Source organism: Pagrus pagrus, assembly GCF_965226575.1.
Source record: "Pagrus pagrus genome assembly, chromosome: 4".
Classification (NCBI taxonomy): domain Eukaryota; kingdom Metazoa; phylum Chordata; class Actinopteri; order Spariformes; family Sparidae; genus Pagrus; species Pagrus pagrus.
Window position 1 is genome coordinate 14,276,666 of NC_140188.1, and position 20,580 is coordinate 14,297,245.

The 20,580-nt window shown below is 38.8% G+C and overlaps 2 protein-coding genes and 1 long non-coding RNA gene across 4 annotated transcripts in view; all 3 read right to left on the bottom strand.

Annotated features, from left to right (window-relative positions):
- Positions 1-107: 107 nt before the first annotated feature.
- Positions 108-8,653, bottom strand: LOC311256765. Its single transcript, XR_014622525.1, has 2 exons — positions 8,450-8,653; positions 108-1,171 (listed from the first exon to the last, which is right to left on the bottom strand). It is a non-coding gene; the product is annotated as an uncharacterized lncRNA (long non-coding RNA).
- Positions 1,178-3,282, bottom strand: LOC311256763 (GTPase IMAP family member 1-like). Its single transcript, XM_084352059.1, has 2 exons — positions 3,197-3,282; positions 1,178-2,490 (listed from the first exon to the last, which is right to left on the bottom strand). Exons 1-2 carry the CDS (start codon positions 3,249-3,251, stop codon positions 1,364-1,366), a joined length of 1,182 nt encoding a protein of 393 aa, XP_084208185.1. The 5' UTR covers positions 3,252-3,282; the 3' UTR covers positions 1,178-1,363.
- A 9,291-nt stretch (positions 8,654-17,944) lies between the features above and the next one.
- Positions 17,945-20,580, bottom strand: part of ppp1r37 (protein phosphatase 1, regulatory subunit 37) — a 44,145-nt gene continuing 41,509 nt past the window's right edge. For both annotated transcript variants that reach the window (XM_084350565.1, XM_084350564.1), the window contains one exon: positions 17,945-19,891. The gene's annotated coding sequence lies outside the window, so the exon portion shown is untranslated. The remainder of the gene's footprint in view (positions 19,892-20,580) is intronic.

Here is a 20,580-nt window from a genome sequence, read left to right on the forward strand (position 1 = left end):
CTCTTTAAAACCAAACTCACAGTATAGTGATCGCCTGTAACACATTTCAAAAGACAGGGTGGCTGAACCAGTTTGATGGTGAAACACAGCAGACGTAAACACCAAGGTAATGTAAATTAATGAATCTGTTTATTTAGTATCACAGTGAGAAAAAAGTCCAGAAAGTCCAGAAATAAAAATTCTGATCAATGTTAAATTCCATTCACAAAGAAAAAGTGATTTATAGATACAAAAGATTATACTGTCTATAGCATTACCAACAAACTGTTTAAGATGCTTAAGATTGGCAATCAACAAATGAGAAAAACAAATCAGTAATCATTATCAATATGTGGATGGTAAGTTATAAATGATAAATCAGTTTCTTTATGATTGTTCAAGAGCTCAAAGGTCAAACAAAGAATCAAAAACTCATAACTACTGTCAGACTGAAAAGCACAAAACAAAAATCAATCAAAATAATCTATTAACTCGCTCACAATAATGAACCTTCAATAACATCAAATACAAACTGAAGAATTCAAAGCAGGATTGATGGTTTCATCACTGGTGAACTATTAAGATCTGGTTCTGAATAACAGGAGTGATAAAAAAATAAATCTTTAACTAGTGTCATTGCTGATGAATGACATCAATTGTACAGCAGTTTGAAGTCCATCTGTTGTAAACACCCACCTGTCAGGTGAAGTGAAAAGCTGCTTGTCAACGTGATGTGCTCTAGTTTAAATAAGAATGTCACATGTTCATACAGTCTCTCCTGAAGACATTCATAGTTAATAGTTAATAGTGTGAAGAAAAAAGGCTGCATCTATGCCCTATGGACTTATGGCTGTAAGCCGCTGATAGACAGGACCTCTATAACCTTAACTTCTACATATTTCTGTTTCACGATGTGGTTAAATATTATTTCTAGCCTGCAAGATTCAAGGAACGTTTAAATAAAGTAATTATTGTTTCACATGTTCATTATAAGTTCTACAACATTGCGTCTGTATTGCAATGAATTGTGGGTAATTAAATCAGTAAAGTCCGGTGAAGTCCGCACCTCAAGTGGACTTTCTGGAAGTCTGCAGAAAGTCCACTTGAGGCTTCTTGTGGACTGGATAAATTGTGGGTCTGGACCATCACTTGCAGACTTCCCGCGAACAAAGAGCATACGAGCTGAGAGAGACTGCCTACTTTCTCAACCTTACACACAGCTGACCAATTACTGAGTCAGGCTGGTGTGATGTCAGACCTTCCAAAAAGGTGTTTGGGGGAGGGTTTCTGAAGAAACACAAACTTTCTGATTTGGCATTCAAGAGAACTGATTCTACTGCGTCTATGAGCTTTATTTTACTACACAGTGATTAGGTTTTGCACGCTATTTGTTCTTTTTTGGTTCCTCTGAATCCCTTGGGAATTTGGCTACGACTTTGACTTTGACTTTGGCTTTGACTTCAGCTCCATCTTTGGTTGTGACTTTGGTTGTGACTTTGGCTGTGACTTTGGCTGTGACTTTGACTCCGCCTATGCCAAGAGCTGTGCCGACTGCAGCTCCAACTGCGCCTCCAATGACAGCCGCAGCTTTGGTGCCACCGCAAAATTTGAATGCGACTGTGGCTCCAACTGCGCCCCCTAATATCAGGCCCACTATACCGCAGAAGATTTCTAACTTATGATTGTATATGAAATTGGATAGTTGTTTGTCGCTAGCTGACACACCTGTCTCACCTGCAGCTTCACCTGATGGAACTGTCTCACCTGTTTTAACTGTCACACCTGTTTGAACTGTCTCACCTGTTTGAACTGTCGCACCTGTTTGAACTGTCTCACCTGTTTGAACTGTCTCACCCGACATGTTCCTTCCTTCATTTTTAAACAGCATCTCGAACTTGTCATTGGTGAAGTGCTGTCCACCATTATCTGTGACCATCTTATCTATCTTATTCAGAAGGTTTCTAACCTGCTCTTTGTTTTTCTTGTCTGCGTTGTCCACCACACAGTATCTACCACCACACAGGGAGACCAGTTTGGACACATGCTGACCATATTTGTTCTGAGAATGGATCAAATCATCAATGGACCTGCCATTTAGCCCATTTCCATGAGTGAAAAGGACCATGGAGTACTGACGAGCACTACAAACATCACTGTCAAACACTTTTGGAAGATGCTCAAGCATTTGGAGGTCTGCTGATGTGAGTCTGCCGAGTCTGACCACAAAGACAAAGGCATGTGGTCCTGGACTGGCCTCGACTAACGACTTCCCGATCTCCTTGAACAGCTGTTCACGAGTCAGAACTTCATCACTGAATCCTGGAGTGTCCACCACTGTGACCTGACGACCCTCCACTATGGCTGATTTAGAGACAGCCTCTAAAGTGACTGGATCAAAGTCACAGGCTGATTCAAACTGATCTGACCCCAGGATGGTGTTTCCTGTTGCACTTTTTCCTGCTCCAGGTAGACCGAGCAGCACAATCCTCCTGACTGCCGAGGGATGTTCAACTGAAGGAAAGAAAACACAGAGAGACGTCAGATTATAGTACTGCTGGTAGTGCAAAACCCTTCTGGAGTAATCAGACTGCAGATTATTTCGCTAACTGCTTTGACTCAAAATTGTAGACTCAGAAAAAACACGAATGAACCATTTTCCAAATAAACTGACATTAATAAACAAACAGAATGTGTGGTGAGAAAGTGTCACCTCGTACGGACTTTAGATGAAAGAACGATGTGTGGGGGATGTTATGAGCAACATACAACATAAATATTCTGATCATAATGTGTTTAAAAGCCCAAACAGAATGAAAATCCTCCATATAGAATGTGAAAAATAAACTTTTAATAAAGGAAAATGTTTGTTAGGAAACTGATGAAAGAAAAGAAAAGTGATCATGTTGAGTTACTGAAGCTGGCGGAGCAGAGGCTAGACAGGAAATGATGTCATGATTTTGGCTCTCGATTGGGAGCAGAGGGAAGTACTGATATGCAAAGGATGTGCCTACATGTCGTGCTTATTGTTTAACTGCTTGAGAGGAAATGAGGCTTGTGTGTACACAGTTTTAATATAAATCTACACAGAGGTTTGTTTGGTGCCTGTACTTCACTGACTGCACAGTGGGACTCAGTAGAAGTCAATAGACCATAGTGGAACTAAGGTAGACAAGCTGATGAACTGATGCACATTCAATCAGGTCATTCACTTACTGACCGTTTTTGGGGTGGCCTGCACTTTTACCAACTCCTGAAAAACCCGGAAGAACCATGTTGAGATCTGGATCAGTGTTTGAGAAGCACAAAAACCTGGTGGAGACAACAGGAAGAGGTTAGAAAGTCTGAAAGGTATTTTGGGAGAAAGCTTGAAAATACATTTTTACAAAGATGAAAAGAAAAAAAGATATCAATATATCACTGCAACCCTATTGGAAACATAGCTGTACCCACCACTGAGGTCATCGAGGTAATAAACGTAAAAAATAATCGCCTAAAAATAACTTGACTTTGGTGCAGCATAGATACAGTATTGTTGCATTTTTCGCTGTTATAGGACTTTTTTTTTAATATTATGTTGTTATAATTTCATATCACATTTTTAGTAGTAGTTGTAGTTTAAACTATTTTTCCTATGCAGCTGTAGAGAACCAAACTAGACGTCACCCTGCTGTAGTAACTTTGTCAAACTGTATATTCAGTAAAATAATTAAAGTTGCTAATGCACAGTCATGTTGGACAAGATGACTCATCAGATAAAGCTTCATGTGTCTGACAGGAACAAAACAGCCACAACATCACAGATTGTCAGAAGAAGGAAATATGATTATGTTGAGCCATGCCTTTTTCTTTCCACAGAAAGTCTGGTGCTCTCTATTAAAATAAAGTAGAGAGTTTGAGTGTTGTTGTCAACTAAAAACAGTTAAAAGTGAGAAAACAGAAAGTGAAAAATGAGGCTAATAAATGAAACCAAAACTTAAAAAGAGAAAAACAACTTGACGTATGATCCTGACCTTTATCCATAGAGCATATTTTGGATTTAGTGTTTAGGATGTCCAGTCTGTTAGTTAATATTCATTTTATTCTTGTCACACTGCACATTTATTGTTAGCCCTCTGTCATATTTACACTATTCTACCCTCTGTAGGCTGATGCTACAGCTAGGCCTGCACCAAACAGACAAGCAGGCCTATCAATAATATATTTAAACCAAACAAACTGAAAACTGAGTTTCACTTTGAATAAAGGACATTATTTTATTTGTGCTGCAGACAGAAGTCAAGTTTAAAGCCCTTTATCAAACAGAAAGAAAGTGAACATAAATGTAGGCTAATTGAGTTAAATAATGGATTAAGAAGACGATATAACATCATATATTGCACATCAGTCAAAAGGCACATTAATACAAAAAAGACAGAAAAACAGAGAGACACTGACCTGACTCACATCCAGTGGAAAGTTGTTCCTTGTTCAAATGTCATCAAGTTATATACAGATTCAGCTGCGCCACTTCCTGAAATAACATTCAAAATAAAATCAGTTCACAGCCAGACGTGACGGTGAAAAGAAGAAACAGATTATTGATTCATCTGATTCATCTTTCTGTGCTCAGACCTCTTTATTTAATTTTTGAGATTTGCCTTGTCCGTCAGCGAGTCATTCAATGGAAACGTCCATATTTCTGTCCCTCGCCTTTACAGAAAAATTACACCTGAAAAACACTTGAGACTTACATTTTTGAAATATTTTATAATAAAACAACATATTATTTGAACAATTGTTTTTCAGTTATTTAACAATCCAAGCACCACAGGACTACTTGTCCCCACAGTCATGTATAGAAGCAAACTGCTGTATTTTGTGTTCAAACAATGTTTTCCTACCATTTAAAATGCAATCATGTATATCATGTATCCACACCTATCAAATATATGATAGAAATGACATAAAAGTCACTGGTGTCACATGACAAACGTCTTTTATTTTGAAATAGAAATCACACTGATGACATCACTTTACTTCCTTTGACCTATTCTCTGAAGATCTATGACGACATGACTTCCTCTCCAGATCTCAGGTGAAGCTTTTAGTCGTTGTATATAATATTATAATATAAATGGATTGAATTACATGATTTAGTGAGTTTTACGTGATTGACAACATGTGGTTTAATGCCCTGAAGCAGCCATTTCGTAAAATGCAGTCAGTTACCTTCCTTATGGGTAACACTAGTTAAAAAAAAACAGAAACAGAAACAAAACAAGTCATTAAGCCGTCATTTATGTGTATTCATAGAGTCAGTTAAGGAATAATGTGGTCTAAGTTTAAACGTTAGAAAAGGAAGACATTTCAGTCTCTAACATTTTGCAGATCAAGTTACTGCAGAATGACCCCTTCTCATTATTAGTAGGCTGTTAGGCTGTTATCATTAGGCTACTATTAATAACCCACTTCTATTTTCTTTATTAATAGTAGCCGAGACAAAATTCCCTATCAGTATCATGTAAAATCCAGCTTCTTCCTATTTTTCACTGATGAAATGTGAATCTAGTGAAACGACTCCACAGAGAGAAAACGTCACATTGACTCTTCAGGTGCACAATCACATGTTTCACACCAGTGTGGACAGAGCCCGAGCCTCAGGGTGAGGAGTCATAGAAAACAGAGAACAGGAGGCCGACAGGACGTCAGGAAATGTTTTATTTCAACCAGAATTTATTTTTACAGGAATCCCAACACAACCAAATCCCTGTGGTGCCTCCTGTGGAGTTATAAGAACCAGACCTTTAAGAACCATAAGTCACAATGTTTCTGTGCTGATACAGAAGGAAAATACAGTCACTGTATGGCAGATTTGTGTGTGTGTGTGAAAACAGGCTGTTATCCAGTAACAGGAATGATTAAACTCACTGTGATGAGTCCCTTTTCTTTTGCAGTATGGGTGTTATGTCTGAGCCTGACTGCAGGTTTGCACGACAACTTTATTAACTGGCGGTTTTAACTGCTGACAGAAAATAACCTTTGCTCAAAACACTAAACACACTAACAAGTGTTTCAAAAGGAAAACATGTCAAAGCATAAAGAGGTAAGGTAACTTTAAAGCAACATTGTGTAGAAATTTTGTGTGAGTTCGCACAGTTTCTGAGTGCAGAGCCACTGTCATAAATTCAAATCCCACAACTTTTACAGTTCAGATGTAAAGTAGGTGCTACAAACACAACTCATTACATCATAACAATATTATGTGTTGGACACTTGTATGTTGGAGTAAACATGTGTGTAACGCTGTGATCCTCCCCTCTCACTGAAGTTACACAGAGCAGAAACATGTGATGGGGGGCGGAGTGGCTGAGACAGAGACACCATTCAGCCTATTGCAAGACACTGAAACATCAACATGATTTAGAAGCTGTTATTTTAAGGTTAAAAGTTAGACAATGTTGCTTTACTTGTTGAAAAGTTAAGGGACTTGAAACACATTTAACCAAAACCACAATCTTTCTCTCACCTTAATCAAAGTGCTCTTGCTGCCTTTCTAGAGAAGAAAAGAGCAGTCAGTGATCAGAATCAGGCAGCAGGTAACAAAACCAAAGTCTCTAGGAGACAGGGTCGTCTGTGTAGCAGGTAAAAGAGTGGTTAATGCAGTTTTGTTGAAAACTTAACAAAGGACTGTGTTATATGATCGAGACATTTGACTCATTGGTTGTCTGTAAGTGTCGAAGGCTCCGTAAAATCCCAGTTTAGTAACTTCGTCTCATAATCTCCCTCCCTGTGCTGCTGCAGAGGGAGTGGATTAATGCAGTCTGGAATTCCTTCAGAGAAAACCTACAGTAACACGTCCTGTACAGAGCAGAGCTCCCACCCTGAACTGGACTCCCTGCACCACTACACTCCCTCCACTCCAGGAGACATGAACCCACCTGCCCTGGACTGAGGGAGTGAAGGTCCGACCGGCTGTGGGGTGTGGTGCTGGTGGTGAGGGTCTTTGTTTTATTGGAATAAGTTTTTAAAGGAAAGAACAGATTAATTGATCCCGAGATTCCCAGATTGGAATCTGGTCCAGACTGAACTATCGTAGGAATGGCATGAAATTATAGACACGTTTTCCTTTACTGTGTTATTTAGCATTTTTCTTGCATGTAGAAGGTCTGCATAGTGAAAAAGCCACACCAAAGGGAGTTACTCTCTCCCACAGAAAACACTGATCCGGACTGCCTGAGACGCCTGGTTTGGAGTCGAGCCTTTACTTCCGTAACTTTTGTGTGTCAATATGTAACAGACGTTATATAAATATATATATGTCTCACTCTGTCGCTAAAACGGAGCGTTCAGGACACAGTGTGAAAAGGGTGCTGCAATCATATGAGAAAAATAATGTGTTTTTTGAGAGTAAACCTATTCTACTAGGACCCCCAAATAAAAGTATGAACCTGAAAATTAGCACAACATGACATCTTGAAAACCAAACTCAGTATAATGATCGCCCATAACACATTTCAAAAGACTGGGTGGCTGAACCAGTTTGATGGTGAAACACAGCAGACGTAAACACCAAGGTAATGTGAATTAATGAATCTGTTTATTTAGTATCACAGTGAGAAAAAATAAATCAAGTCCAGAAAATAAAAAATTCTGATGCAATGATAATCATTTTATAATCACATCGTAGCCCTCGAAATAAGAATTGGAGTCTGAGGTGGAGGTGATGTTACGCTATTGTTCACTTCCAGTGGGTCAGACTTTATCATATTTAATCAACACTTACATCTGAATACATCTTTATTCTGTTTGCATCATCCCTCATTAAAACTGACACAACGATGAGATAAACGACAAAAATAAAACATTCATGTTAAATTCCATTCACAAAGAAAAAGTGATTTATAGATATAAAAGATTATACTGTCTATAAGCATTACCAACAAACTGTTGGTAATCGGTAATCATTATGAATATGCGGATGGTAAGTTATAAATGATATATGTTCATGAAATTGTTTAATAGTGTGAAGAAAGAAAGGCTGCATCTAAATCTCCACCCCTCTGAACCCTCAGGTCAGACGTATCGTGACGTGTTCATTGCAAAGCTGATATGCTGTAAGCCGCTGATAGACAGGCCTAAAGACCTCTATAACCTTAACTTCTACATATTTCTGTATCACGATGTGGTTAAATATTATTTCTGACCTACAAGATTCAAGGAACATTTAAATAAAGTAATTATTGTTTCACACGTTCATAATATGTTCTACAACATTGCGTCTGTATTGCAATGAATTGTGGGTAATTAAATCAGTAAAGTCCGGTGAAGCCCGGACCTCAAGTGGACTTTCTGGAAGTCTGCAGAAAGTCCACTTGAGGCCTCTTGTGGACTGGATACATTGTGGGTCTGGACAGCCACCATCACTTGCAGACTTCCTGCGAACAAAGAACTGAGAGAGAAGTTAAAACTCCGCCTACTTTCTCAACCTTACACACAGCTGACCAATTACTGAGTCAGGCTGGTGTGATGTCAGACGCCCCTCCCAAAAAGGTGTTTGGGGGAAGGGTTTCTGAAGAAACACAAACTTTCTGATTTTGGCATTCAAGAGAACTGATTCTACTGCGTCTATGAGCTTTATTTTACAACACAGTGATTAGGTTTTGCACGCTATTTGTTCTTTTTTGGTTCCTCTGAATCCTCTTGGTCCTGCTGGCCTCCACCTGTGCTTCCACCTGTGCCTCCAAAAAAGCCTAAGACAATGGCTTTGACTCTGGCTAGGACGCTGGGTGTGACTATGCCAGCAGTTGTGCCGACTGTGGCTCCAACTGCACCGCCAAAGACGACCGCAACTTTGGAGCCACTGCATAATTTGAGTCCGACTTTGGCTCCAACTGCGCCTCCTAATATCAGGCCCACTATACCGCAGAAGATTTCAAACCTATGATTGTATACGAAATTGTACATTTTTTCCCATGCAATGTCATCTGGCCAACCAGCTGGCCCACCTGTGTTACCGGCTGTTGCACCTGGTGGAACTTTCTCACCTGGTGGAACTTTCTCACCTGGTGGAACTTTCTTACCTGATGATACTGTCTCACTTGTTTCAACTGTCTCACCTGCAGCCTCACCTGATGGAACTGTCTCAATTTTCAACCCATCAGCCATCTTGAACATGTCATTGGTGAAGTGCTGTCCACCATTATCTGTGACCATCTCATCTATCTTATTCAGAAGGTTTCTAACCTGCTCTCTGTTTTTCTTGTCTCCGTTGTCCAACACACAGTATCTACCACCACACAGGGAGACCAGTTTGGACACATGTTGAGCATTTTTGGACTGAGAATTGATCAAATCATCAATGGACTTGCCTTTAAGCTCATTTCCATGAGTGAAAAGGACCATGGAGTACTGACGAGCACTACAAACATCACTGTCAAACACTTTTGGAAGATGCTCAAACATTCGGACATCTGCTGGTGTGATTCTGCAGAGTCTGACCACAAAGACAAAGGCATGTGGTCCTGGACTGGCCTTTACTAACACCTTCATGATCCCCTTGAACAGTTGTTCACAAGTCAGATTTTCAACACTGAATCCTGGAGTGTCCACCACTGTGACCTGACGACCCTCCACTATGGCTGATTTAGAGGCAGCCTCTGCAGTGACTGGATCAAAGTTCGGGCCTGATTCAAACTTATCTGACCCCAGAATGGTGTTTCCTGTTTCACTTTTTCCTGCTCCAGGTAGACCGAGCAGCACAATCCTCCTGACTGTCTTGGGCTGTGCAACTGAAGGAAAGAAAACACAGAGAGACGTCAGATTATAGTACTGCAGGTAGTGCAAAACCCCTCTGGAGTAATCAGACTGCAGATTATTTCACTAACTGCTTTGACTCAAAATTGTAGACTCACAAAAAAAAAAACTGACAATAAAACCAGAATGTGTGGTGGGAATGTGTCACCTCGTATGGACTTTAGATGAAGGTACGATGTGTGGGGGATGTTTTGAGCAACATACAACATAAATATTCTGATCATAATGTGTTTAAAAGCGCAAACAGAATGAAAATCCTCCATATAGACATCTCACTCAGAATAAACAGGAGTTGAAACAAGCACTTCGTATGGGGGAGTTTTACGAATATGGTTATGTTATGGTGGCACAAGTTCCTAGGCTATAAAAATATAAAAATATAAATCTAGACAGAGGTTTGTTTGGTGCCTGTAACCTACTTCACTCACTGCACAGCATAACTCAATAGACCATTTTCACAGCAGACATTTTGACTTGTCAAAGCAGGAAAAGCACAGTTGTGCACGCACAAAACCAGAGCCCTGGAACGAGCTCACCTGAATAGAATGCAGCCGTCATTAATGTTAGAAATCCCACCTGTGCTTTTCCTGCTTTGTGTAGTCAAAATGTCCGCTGTGTAAGAGGTCTATAGAACATAGTAGAAGTCAGGTAGACAAGCTGATGAACTGATGCACAGTGTTTCAAGTCATTCACTTACTGACCGTTTATGGGGTGGCCTGACTTCTCCAGCAGCTCTCTGACTTGTTCCTGTCCTCCATCATTAATGTTGAACACATGATGTCTCCCTTTAAACCTTCCGACAACAGATCTTAGTTCTTTTGGACCAGTGCTGATGAATTCATCCAATGTCATGTTGTTATTTCCTCTTGTGAAGAGCAGGTAACAGCTGTTGAATTGATCTCCAGTGACTCTGATAGAAGCCTCCACAGCATTTTTCTGCTCGATGGTGAATCGATCCATTTTAACCACCACCAGGAACAAACAAGGTCTGTTGGACTGCAGGAGCTCTTGACAAAAGGTCTGAATCTTACTCTCAGAACCGAATATTCCTGGAGTGTCGACCACTGAAACCTGTTTCCCAAACAGAGTTTCAGTCTGTGCAGAAATTTCAGTTGTTACTGGTGCGGCAGATTCTTTTGACTCAAATGCTGGTCGTCCCAGGATTGTGTTTCCTGAGGCACTTTTACCAACTCCTGAATTACCCAGAAGGACGATGGTGAGATCTGGATCCATGTTTGAGAAGCACAGAAACCTGGTGGAGACAACAGGAAGAGGTAAGAAAGTCTGAAAGGTAACTCTGGAAAAAGCTTGAATTTTTTTTTTTTTTACAAAGATGAAAAGAAAAAAAGATACAATAATTGTTACTTTCATACCGTGGTATACCTCTGAAATATTAATATATCACTGCAACCGATCACTGGAAACAGCTGTACCCACCACTGAGGTCATCAAGGTAATAAACGTAAAAAACAATTGCCTAAAAATAACTTGACTTTGGTGCAGCATAGATTAAGTACTGTTGTATTTTTTGCTGTTATAAGACTTTTTTATATCATGTTGTTATAATTTCATATCACATTTTTAGTAGTTGTTGTAGTTTAAACTATTTTTCTTATGCAGCTGTAGAGAACCAAACTAGACGTCACCCTGCTGTAGTAACTTTGTCAAACTGTATATTCAGTAAAATGATTAAAGTTGCTCATGCAGAGTCTTGCTGGACAAGATGTCTCATCAGATAAAGCTTCATGTGTCTGACAGGAACAAAACAGCCACAACATCACAGATTGTCAGAAGAAGGAAATATGATTCTGTTGAGCCATACCTTTTTCTTTCCACAGAAAGTCTGGTGCTCTCTACTAAAATAAAGCCCGAGTGTTGTTGTCAACTAAAAAACAGTTAAAAGTGAGAAAACAGAAAGTGAAACATGAGGCTCATAAATGAAACCAAAACTTAAAAAGAGAAAAACAACTTGACGTATGATCCTTACCTTTAACCATAGAGCATATTTTGGATGTAGTGTTTAGGATATCCAGTCTGTTAGTTAACATTTATTTTATTCTTGTCACACTGCACATATATTGTTAGCCCTCTGTCATATTTACACTATTCTACACTTTGTAGGCTGGTGCTACAGCTAGGCCTGCACCAAACAGACAAACAGGTCTATCAATAATATATTTAAACCAAACAAACTGAAAACTGTGTTTCACTTTGAATAAAGGACATTATTTTATTTGTGCCGCAGACAGAAGTCGAGTTTAAAGCCCTTTATCAAACAGAAAGAAAGTGAACATAAATGTAGGCTAATTGAGTTTAATAATGGATTAAGAAGACGATATAACATCATATATTGCACATCAGTCAAAAGGCACATTAATACAAAAAAGACAGAAAAACAAAGAGACACTGACCTGACTCACATCCAGTGAAAGGTTTTTCCTTGTTCAAATGTCATCAAGTTAAATACAGCTGCGCCACTTCCTGAAAAAACATTCAAAATAAAATCAGTTCACATCCAGACGTGACGGTGAAAAGAAGAAACAGATTATTGATTCATCTGATTTATCTTTCTGTGCTCAGCCCTCTTTATTTAATTTTTAAGATTTGCCTTGTCCGTCAGCGAGTCATTCAATGGAAACGTCCATATTTCTGTCCCTCGCCTTTACAGAAAAATTACACCTGAAAAACACTTGAGACTTACATTTTTTAAATATTTTATAATAAAACAACATATTATTTGAACAATTACTGACTCTTGGTCTATCAATTCTGCAATTTTTGTTTTTCAGTCAGTTATTTAACAATCCAAGCACCACAGGACTACTTGTCCCCACGGTCATGTATAGAAGCAAACTGCTGTATTTTGTGTTCAAAACAATTTAAAATGCAATAATGTATATCATGTATACACACCTATCAAATATATGATAGAAATGACATAAAAGTCACTGGTGTCACATGACATACGTCTTTTATTTTGAAATAGAAATCACACTGATGACATCACTTTACTTCCTTTGACCTATTCCCTGAAGATCTATGACGACATGACTTCCTCTCCAGATCTCAGGTGAAGCTTTTAGTCGTTGTATATAATATCATAATATAAATGGATTGAATTACATGATTTAGTGAGTTTTACGTGATTGACAACATGTGGTTTGATGCCCTGAAGCAGCCATTTCGTAAAATGCAGTCAGTTACCTTCCTTATGGGTAACACTAGTTAAAAAAAAACAGAAACAGAAACGAAAACAAGTCATTAAGCCGTCATTTATGTGTATTCATAGAGTCAGTTAAGGAATAATGTGGTCTAAGTTTAAATGTTAGAAAAGGAAGACATTTCAGACAAGTTACTGCAGAATGACCCCTTCTCATTATTAGTAGGCTGTTAGGCTGTTATCTACGGTGGCCCTGAAGTGCAAATCACAACGGCAAATCAGAACACACAACAACAAAACAGAAAACACAACAACAACTTACTAAACACAACAACAAATCAAAAACCACAACAACAAATCAAAAAACACAACCACAAATCAGAAAACACAACAACAAAACAGGAAACACAACAACAAAACAGAAAACACAACAACAAATTACTAAACACAACAACAAATTACTAAACACAACAACAAATCAAAAAACACAACAACAAAACAGAAAACACAACAACAAAACAGAAAACACAACAACAAATTACTAAACACAACAACAAAACAGAAAACACAACAACAAATCAGAAAACACAACAACAAAAAAGAAAACACAACAACAAATCAGAAAACACAACAACAAAAAAGAAAACACAACAACAAAAAAGAAAACACAACAACAAATCAGAAAACACAACAAAAAAGAAAACACAACAACAAAAAAGAAAACACAACAACAAAAAAGAAAACACAACAACAAATCAGAAAACACAACAACAAAAAAGAAAACACAACAACAAATCAGAAAACACAACAACAAAAAAGAATACACAACAACAAAAAAGAAAACACAACAACAAATCAGAAAACACAACAAAAAAGAAAACACAACAACAAAAAAGAAAACACAACAACAAATCAGAAAACACGACATTAACCAAACCGGAAAAGGTAGGTACTCTCGGGCGACATGAATCGTCGCTGATTGGACTGGTCCGTCCTTTGAACCGGAAGGACAACACCGCCGTTTTCTTTTTTGTTGTTGTGTTTTCTTTTTTGTTGTTGTGTTTTCTGATTTGTTGTTGTGTTTTCTTTTTTGTTGTTGTGTTTTCTTTTTTGTTGTTGTGCTTTCTGATTTGTTGTTGTGTTTTCTTTTTTGTTGTTGTGTTTTCTGATTTGTTGTTGTGTTTAGTAATTTGTTGTTGTGTTTTCTGTTTTGTTGTTGTGTTTTTTGATTTGTTGTTGTGTTTAGTAATTTGTTGTTGTGTTTTCTGTTTTGTTGTTGTGTTTAGTAATTTGTTGTTGTGTTTTCTGTTTTGTTGTTGTGTTTCCTGTTTTGTTGTTGTGTTTTCTGATTTGTTGTTGCGTTTAGTAATTTGTTGTTGTGTTTTCTGTTTTGTTGTTGTGTTTCCTGTTTTGTTGTTGTGTTTTCTGATTTGTGGTTGTGTTTTTTGATTTGTTGTTGTGTTTTTTGATTTGTTGTTGCGTTTAGTAATTTGTTGTTGTGTTTTCTGTTTTGTTGTTGTGTTTCCTGTTTTGTTGTTGTGTTTTCTGATTTGTGGTTGTGTTTTTTGATTTGTTGTTGCGTTTAGTAATTTGTTGTTGTGTTTTCTGTTTTGTTGTTGTGTTTCCTGTTTTGTTGTTGTGTTTTCTGATTTGTGGTTGTGTTTTTTGATTTGTTGTTGTGGTTTTTGATTTGTTGTTGTGTTTAGTAATTTGTTGTTGTGTTTTCTGTTTTGTTGTTGTTGTGTTCTGATTTGCCGTTGTGATTTGCACTTCAGGGCCACCGTAGTTATCATTAGGCTACTATTAATATCCCACATCTATTTTCTTTATTAATAGTAGCCGAGACAAAATTCCCCATCAGTGAAATGTGAATCTAGTGAAACGACTTCACAGAGAGAAAACGTCACATTGACTCTTCAGGTGCACAATCACGTTTCACACCAGTGTGGACAGAGCCCGAGCCTCAGGGTGAGGAGTCATAGAAAACAGAGAACAGGAGGCCGACAGGACGTCAGGAAATGTTTTATTTCAACCAGAATTTATTTTTACAGGAATCCCAACACAACCAAATCCCTGTGGTGCCTCCTGTGGAGTTATAAGAACCAGACCTTTAAGAACCATAAGTCACAATGTTTCTGTGCTGATACAGAAGGAAAATACAGTCACTGTATGGCAGATTTGTGTGCGTGTGAAAACAGGCTGTTATCCAGTAACAGGAATGATTAAACTCACTGTGATGAGTCCCTTTTCTTTTGCAGTATGGATGTTTTGTCTGAGCCTGACTGCAGGTTTGCACGACATCTTTAGTAACCGGTGGTTTTAACTGCTGACAGAAAATAACCTTTGCTCAAAACACTAAACACACTAACAAGTGTTTCAAAAGGAAAACATGTCAAAGCATAAAGAGAGAGTCCGAGCAAGTGTGAGGAAAAGAATTAAGGTAACTTTAAAGCAACATTGTGTAGAAATTGGCATTTTGTGTGAGTTTGCACAGTTTCTGAGTGCAGAGCCACTGTCATAAATTCAAATCCCACAACTTTTACAGTTCAGATGTAAAGTAGGTGCTACAAACACAACTCATTACATCATAACAATGTTATGTGTTGGACACTTGTATGTTGAAGTAAACATGTGTGTAACGTTGTGATCCTCCCCTCTCACTGAAGTCACACAGAGCAGAAACATGTGATGGGGGGCGGAGTGGCTGAGACAGAGACACCATTCAGCCTATTACAAGACACTGAAACATCAACATGATTTAGAAACTGTTATTTTAAGGTTAAAAGTTAGACAATGTTGCTTTACTTGTTGAAAAGTTAAGGGACTTGAAACACATTTAACCAAAACCACAGTCTTTCTCTCACCTTAATCAAAGTGCTCTTGCTGCCTTTCTAGAGAAGAAAAGAGCAGTCAGTGATCAGAATCAGGCAGCAGGTAACAAAACCAAAGTCTCTAGGAGACAGGGTCGTCTGTGTAGCAGGTAAAAGAGTGGTTAATGCAGTTTTGTTGAAAACTTAACAAAGGACTGTGTTATGTGATCGAGACATTTGACTCATTGGTTGTCTGTAAGTGTCGAAGGCTCCGTAAAATCCCAGTTTAGTAACTTCGTCTCATAATCTCCCTCCCTGTGCTGCTGCAGAGGGAGTGGATTAATGCAGTCTGGAATTCCTTCAGAGAAAACTTACAGTAACACGTCCTGTACAGAGCAGAGCTCCCACCCTGAACTGGACTCCCTGCCACCACTACACTCCCTCCACTCCAGGAGACATGAACCCACCTGCCCTGGACTGAGGGAGTGAAGGTCCGACCAGCTGTGGTTGTCTTTGCTTTAGTGAAATATGTTTTTAAAGGAATGAAGAGAAAACATTATCACAAGATTCCCAGATTGGAATTTGAGGAAGCAAAAACATCTTATTCTGCCTTATTCTACATCTTACATGCACGTCTTTAGCTGTGCTAGCAGCATTTCTCTATGGCAGTAGTGACTGGTCCACCACTTTGGTCCAGACTGAAATATCTCAACAACTATCGCAGGAATGCCATGAATCTATGGACAGAAATTCATGGTGGCAAGATGATGAATCCTTTTGGTGACCCACTGAGTTTTCCTCTAGCGCCACCAGCAGGTTAACATTTGCAGATTTAGTGAAATTTCCTAACAGCTATTGAATAGACTGCTGTGACATTTGGGTCATTCATGTCCCCCTCAGGATAATCTGTAATAACTTTGGTCGACTGATGTTGGAGGCGATGTTGCAGACTTTGTTCGCTCCAACAAATTAGATCTCAAACACAGCCAAACATCTCTTTCAGTGATATTGCTCTGCTGGTTACACACACAAACTAATGGTCAAGTGCAATTTAATATGACGAGCCTGTAACCTCATTAGGATACCTGGCCCGAGCTCAAGATGAGTCGTCTATATTTTTTTCTTTTTTACAGAGATATTTTGATTTTGATATAAAATCACACGAGAATGTGACAATTACACAAAACAGACAGATGAATAATTAACAGAGAAACACAGGATTATGACTTGGAAAGTGGGTTTTTCATTTAATTGCGGCTTTAAAGGAAAAGGTAACCCAAAAATGAAAACTCAGTAATTATCTTCTCTCCCTCTTGTTGATGGAAAATCAGGTGAAGTTTCAAAGTCCACAAAACATTCCTGGAGCTTCACAGTGAAACGTTGCTGCATTCACTTAAACGACTAAAGTAAATGGGGACAGCAACAACAAAAAACATAAAATGTCTCCATAATGATTTGTGAACTAAAAAAACGTCACCCAGCTTTCTATCAACATGGGGGCGAGTAGATAATGACGCAATTTTCATTTTTTGGGTGAACTTATCCTTTAATCATTGCTGTGCCTAACGCTATTTTGTCAAGACTCAGTATTTTAATATCCTCATACAACCTTTTTAATAATCATTCAACTGTGTTAATGACATGGAAGCTCCCTGGTCGTTCGTCCAGCCCACATGACCCAGCATCATCTTTATTTGTATAATCTTCAAAAGCCCCAAAACATGTAAAATAAGCTAAATTTGTGATAAGAAACCAAAAGCAAAGATTAGAGGAATGTCTGAAAAATATGTTGGGAACCATCGGCAGGTTTTGGTTTTATAACCCTGTGGGGGGGCTTTTCTTGGTGACAAAGAAAGTGCCTGATGCTGCACTGCAACTACTGATTGTCATTTTACACTGACAGCCCATCGATTTCTCACTCTGACATTTATGTTTTAATCGCAGATCGTATACAGTTTTTTTTGGTACAGATCAACAGAAAGTGACAATAAAAAACGACGTGAATAGGAACTGAACCCTTTTCTACTGATTGTGTTTTTAAAGAAGTGAAATAAAGACTCTAATCTAAGCAAAAGTGGTATAAGATCAAATTAAACATTTCATTAGAAGTTTACAAGATCACATATTAGAAAGAGTCACCAGCTGTGTGCAGAGTTGAGACATTTTGAGGAGCCAGACTGAGTAATGTCATTGAAACATTCAGTCATTAGTCATTACATGCATTTATTTGAGAGGAACAAATTTTGCCATACATATCTTTGTGATTACCAGCACATTTCAATTAAGTTAACAAATTATTATTAAAAATTTCTAAAAATTAAAGCATAACAAACAGTGGGGGCAAACTATCTGTTGGGTGGAGAGGAGCAGGAGGGTTGAATGCTCCTCCTTTTAATAAGAAAAGAAAAAAAAAAAATAAACAAACAACACACCTGCCTGTGTCTGCTTCAGGGAGGAATTCAAAGCAGGGTAAAACAGCAAACACGTTGACATTTCATGTAAAGTTTTACCGCTTGATCTGGAAAATGCACGACAGGAGTTGGATTTGAACAGAGACACCAGCGCCTGTTGTACATGATGCTGCCCAGGTCTGTCTCCACTGGAGGAAAACAACACAGCCACTGGCGCCCTCTGGTGTGTGTGTGTGTGTGGTGTTAAAACAACAAGGACTTTGATGTAAACTGTTGCTGCATCCTTGTGTTTCCTGTCGTTACTGCACCCCGACTGCTACCGTAGTCCAACAATTCAATCATATTTACCTTTCCTCCCAACACAGATCACCCCCTCAAAAAAAAGAGAAAAAAACTATTAAGTATTTGCTCTAATTTGAATCTGAAATATACATCAAAAAAATGGGGCTAATCTTTAAAAGCAACCCCAAAATGGAAAAAAAAGATAAAATGAAGAAGAAACAAGGAAAAATAAATCAGAAAAGGCTCATATAGCTATAAAATAAATACAAAATAACTGATTTCTCAAAGCAGCCAAACAAAAAGACTGAATCTGAAGTGGTGAGTTTGAAGGCAACATGAATCATGTAGAGCGGGAACAGAGAGGTGAGATGGCACCGAGTACCAGAGGAAGAGTAAGACGGAGGGAGGAGGAAAGAGACGGCGCTGCTAAACACAACAATGACTGATCGAACAAAAGCAATAATAGTGTCTGAAGTTGCAGAAAATAAAAAGGAAAAAATATATTTTTTTCCATTTAACTGTAAATAACTCAATCGGAGCAGACGTCTTGCTTTTCAACATTCGCTGAAGTTCTGGGGAGCAAATAACCGACTTTGTGACAAACAGTTGCAGCTCCTCCACGTCATATCTGAGGGCCGGAGGGGGATACCTGAGGGGCCAAAGTGAGCAGAGGAGGAGAAAACAGACAGGAGGGAGGTCACTTTGGCAGAGGTCCCTTAGAGTTTTTTTTTTATTTTCCGCAGGGGGAGAATGGTCAGGAGAGTGGGGGACACAGACATGAAACGTTGACATTTAAACAAGCACGTTATCATCTTCAGCTTCCTCGGATATAAAAGCCTGTGTGACCTACGTCCACCTCTGGAACAAGTGTTTAAAGCCAGCAGGTCCACTCAGCAGGGTCCGTCACCGTTATTTTGTCCTCTGACTTGTGCCGTCAACCCCAGGTTTTATCTTTATCACCGTTAAAGTCTTTGTGTGTGTGTGTTGTGACATAAACTTTAATTGCTAGTTATTTCTACACATGAGAGCGAGAAGCGCTGTGAGAAAGGTCCGTGTTCTGTCTTTGGTTAGTGTTTTATCCTCCCTCCTTTGTCCCCCATCTCTCTTCTTTCTCACTCGCAGGTGGCTGTTTGTTTGTAAAGATCGCAGAATGACAAAATGTAGTGATAACAGGGTGATTTTATTTCTTCTTATGTGCATATGTACGTGTGTGTCAGTGGTTGATGTAGTGTGGATGTAGAGGATTCCTTATTTGTCACAGCCGAGCTCGAGAGGATGATTTTGTCCATAATTTGCTTGTGTAGAGCTTTGACTGTAACACCACGTCTTCTGTCCTTTATGGAAAGGTTGTGTTGGTGGTAAAGTCAAAGAAACGGCAAAAACATTGTCGGGCGACCAGTCACTTAATAGAGCCAGACAAACAATCTGAGTGCTGATTTCTCCCGTCCTCACAGTCCCTGTGGGAGAGGAAGAGAACAGGGAACATTAGAAAGTAGCATCGTTGTCAGTGACAATGTATCGGTGGTTACGCTTCTTTTACTGAATGATCTTCGAGCGCTGCTTGAACAGAGAGGGATGGAAAAATAGTCATGCTCCAATGTCTGGACCTTCACACAAGTCATACGAAGACTATTTTTGTCCAGACTGAAATGGGTTTATAAAATTCTTCATCCTCTTGAGGGTTACAGCATTTTGCCCAACATCTTCACACTAGTGTGGCTGAAGCCATTACAGCTGTTTTCTGCACCATGTTCTGTCATTCACAAAATGCTATTTTGGCTGTGCAAATACATATTTATCTTCTTCATCATACACCCTGTCTACACTGGTCAGGTAGCCAAAGCAGATTGACAGCAAAGCAAGATGACAGTTTATCTAGATTTGTTGCCAGGTTAAGGTTTGAATATTCAAGATTCAAAATTAAATTATCATTACACAATCAGGATTGTACAAGAAAAAATAGTGGCAGTCCTGTAAAAAACATAAAAAGTGGAGTGAGCCCAATCAATCACAAGTATGGTGGGTCAATGAACAGGAAGTCTGTGAACGGGACCTGACGGAGCCACTTTTAGTGATGTAACTGTGTTTCAAGGTCCCAGCAATTACACAGTGACAGCAATGTTATAACAGATGGAACAGATGTACA

Coding starts and splice junctions, on each gene's coding strand:
- LOC311256763 (XM_084352059.1), bottom strand. CDS start 3,251: ATGGTTCTTCCGGGTTTTTCAGGAGTTGGTAAAAGTGCAGGCCACCCC. Junction 2,491..3,196: donor TGCAGGCCACCCCAAAAACG/GTCAGTAAGTGA, acceptor TCTTTCCTTCAG/TTGAACATCCCTCGGCAGTC.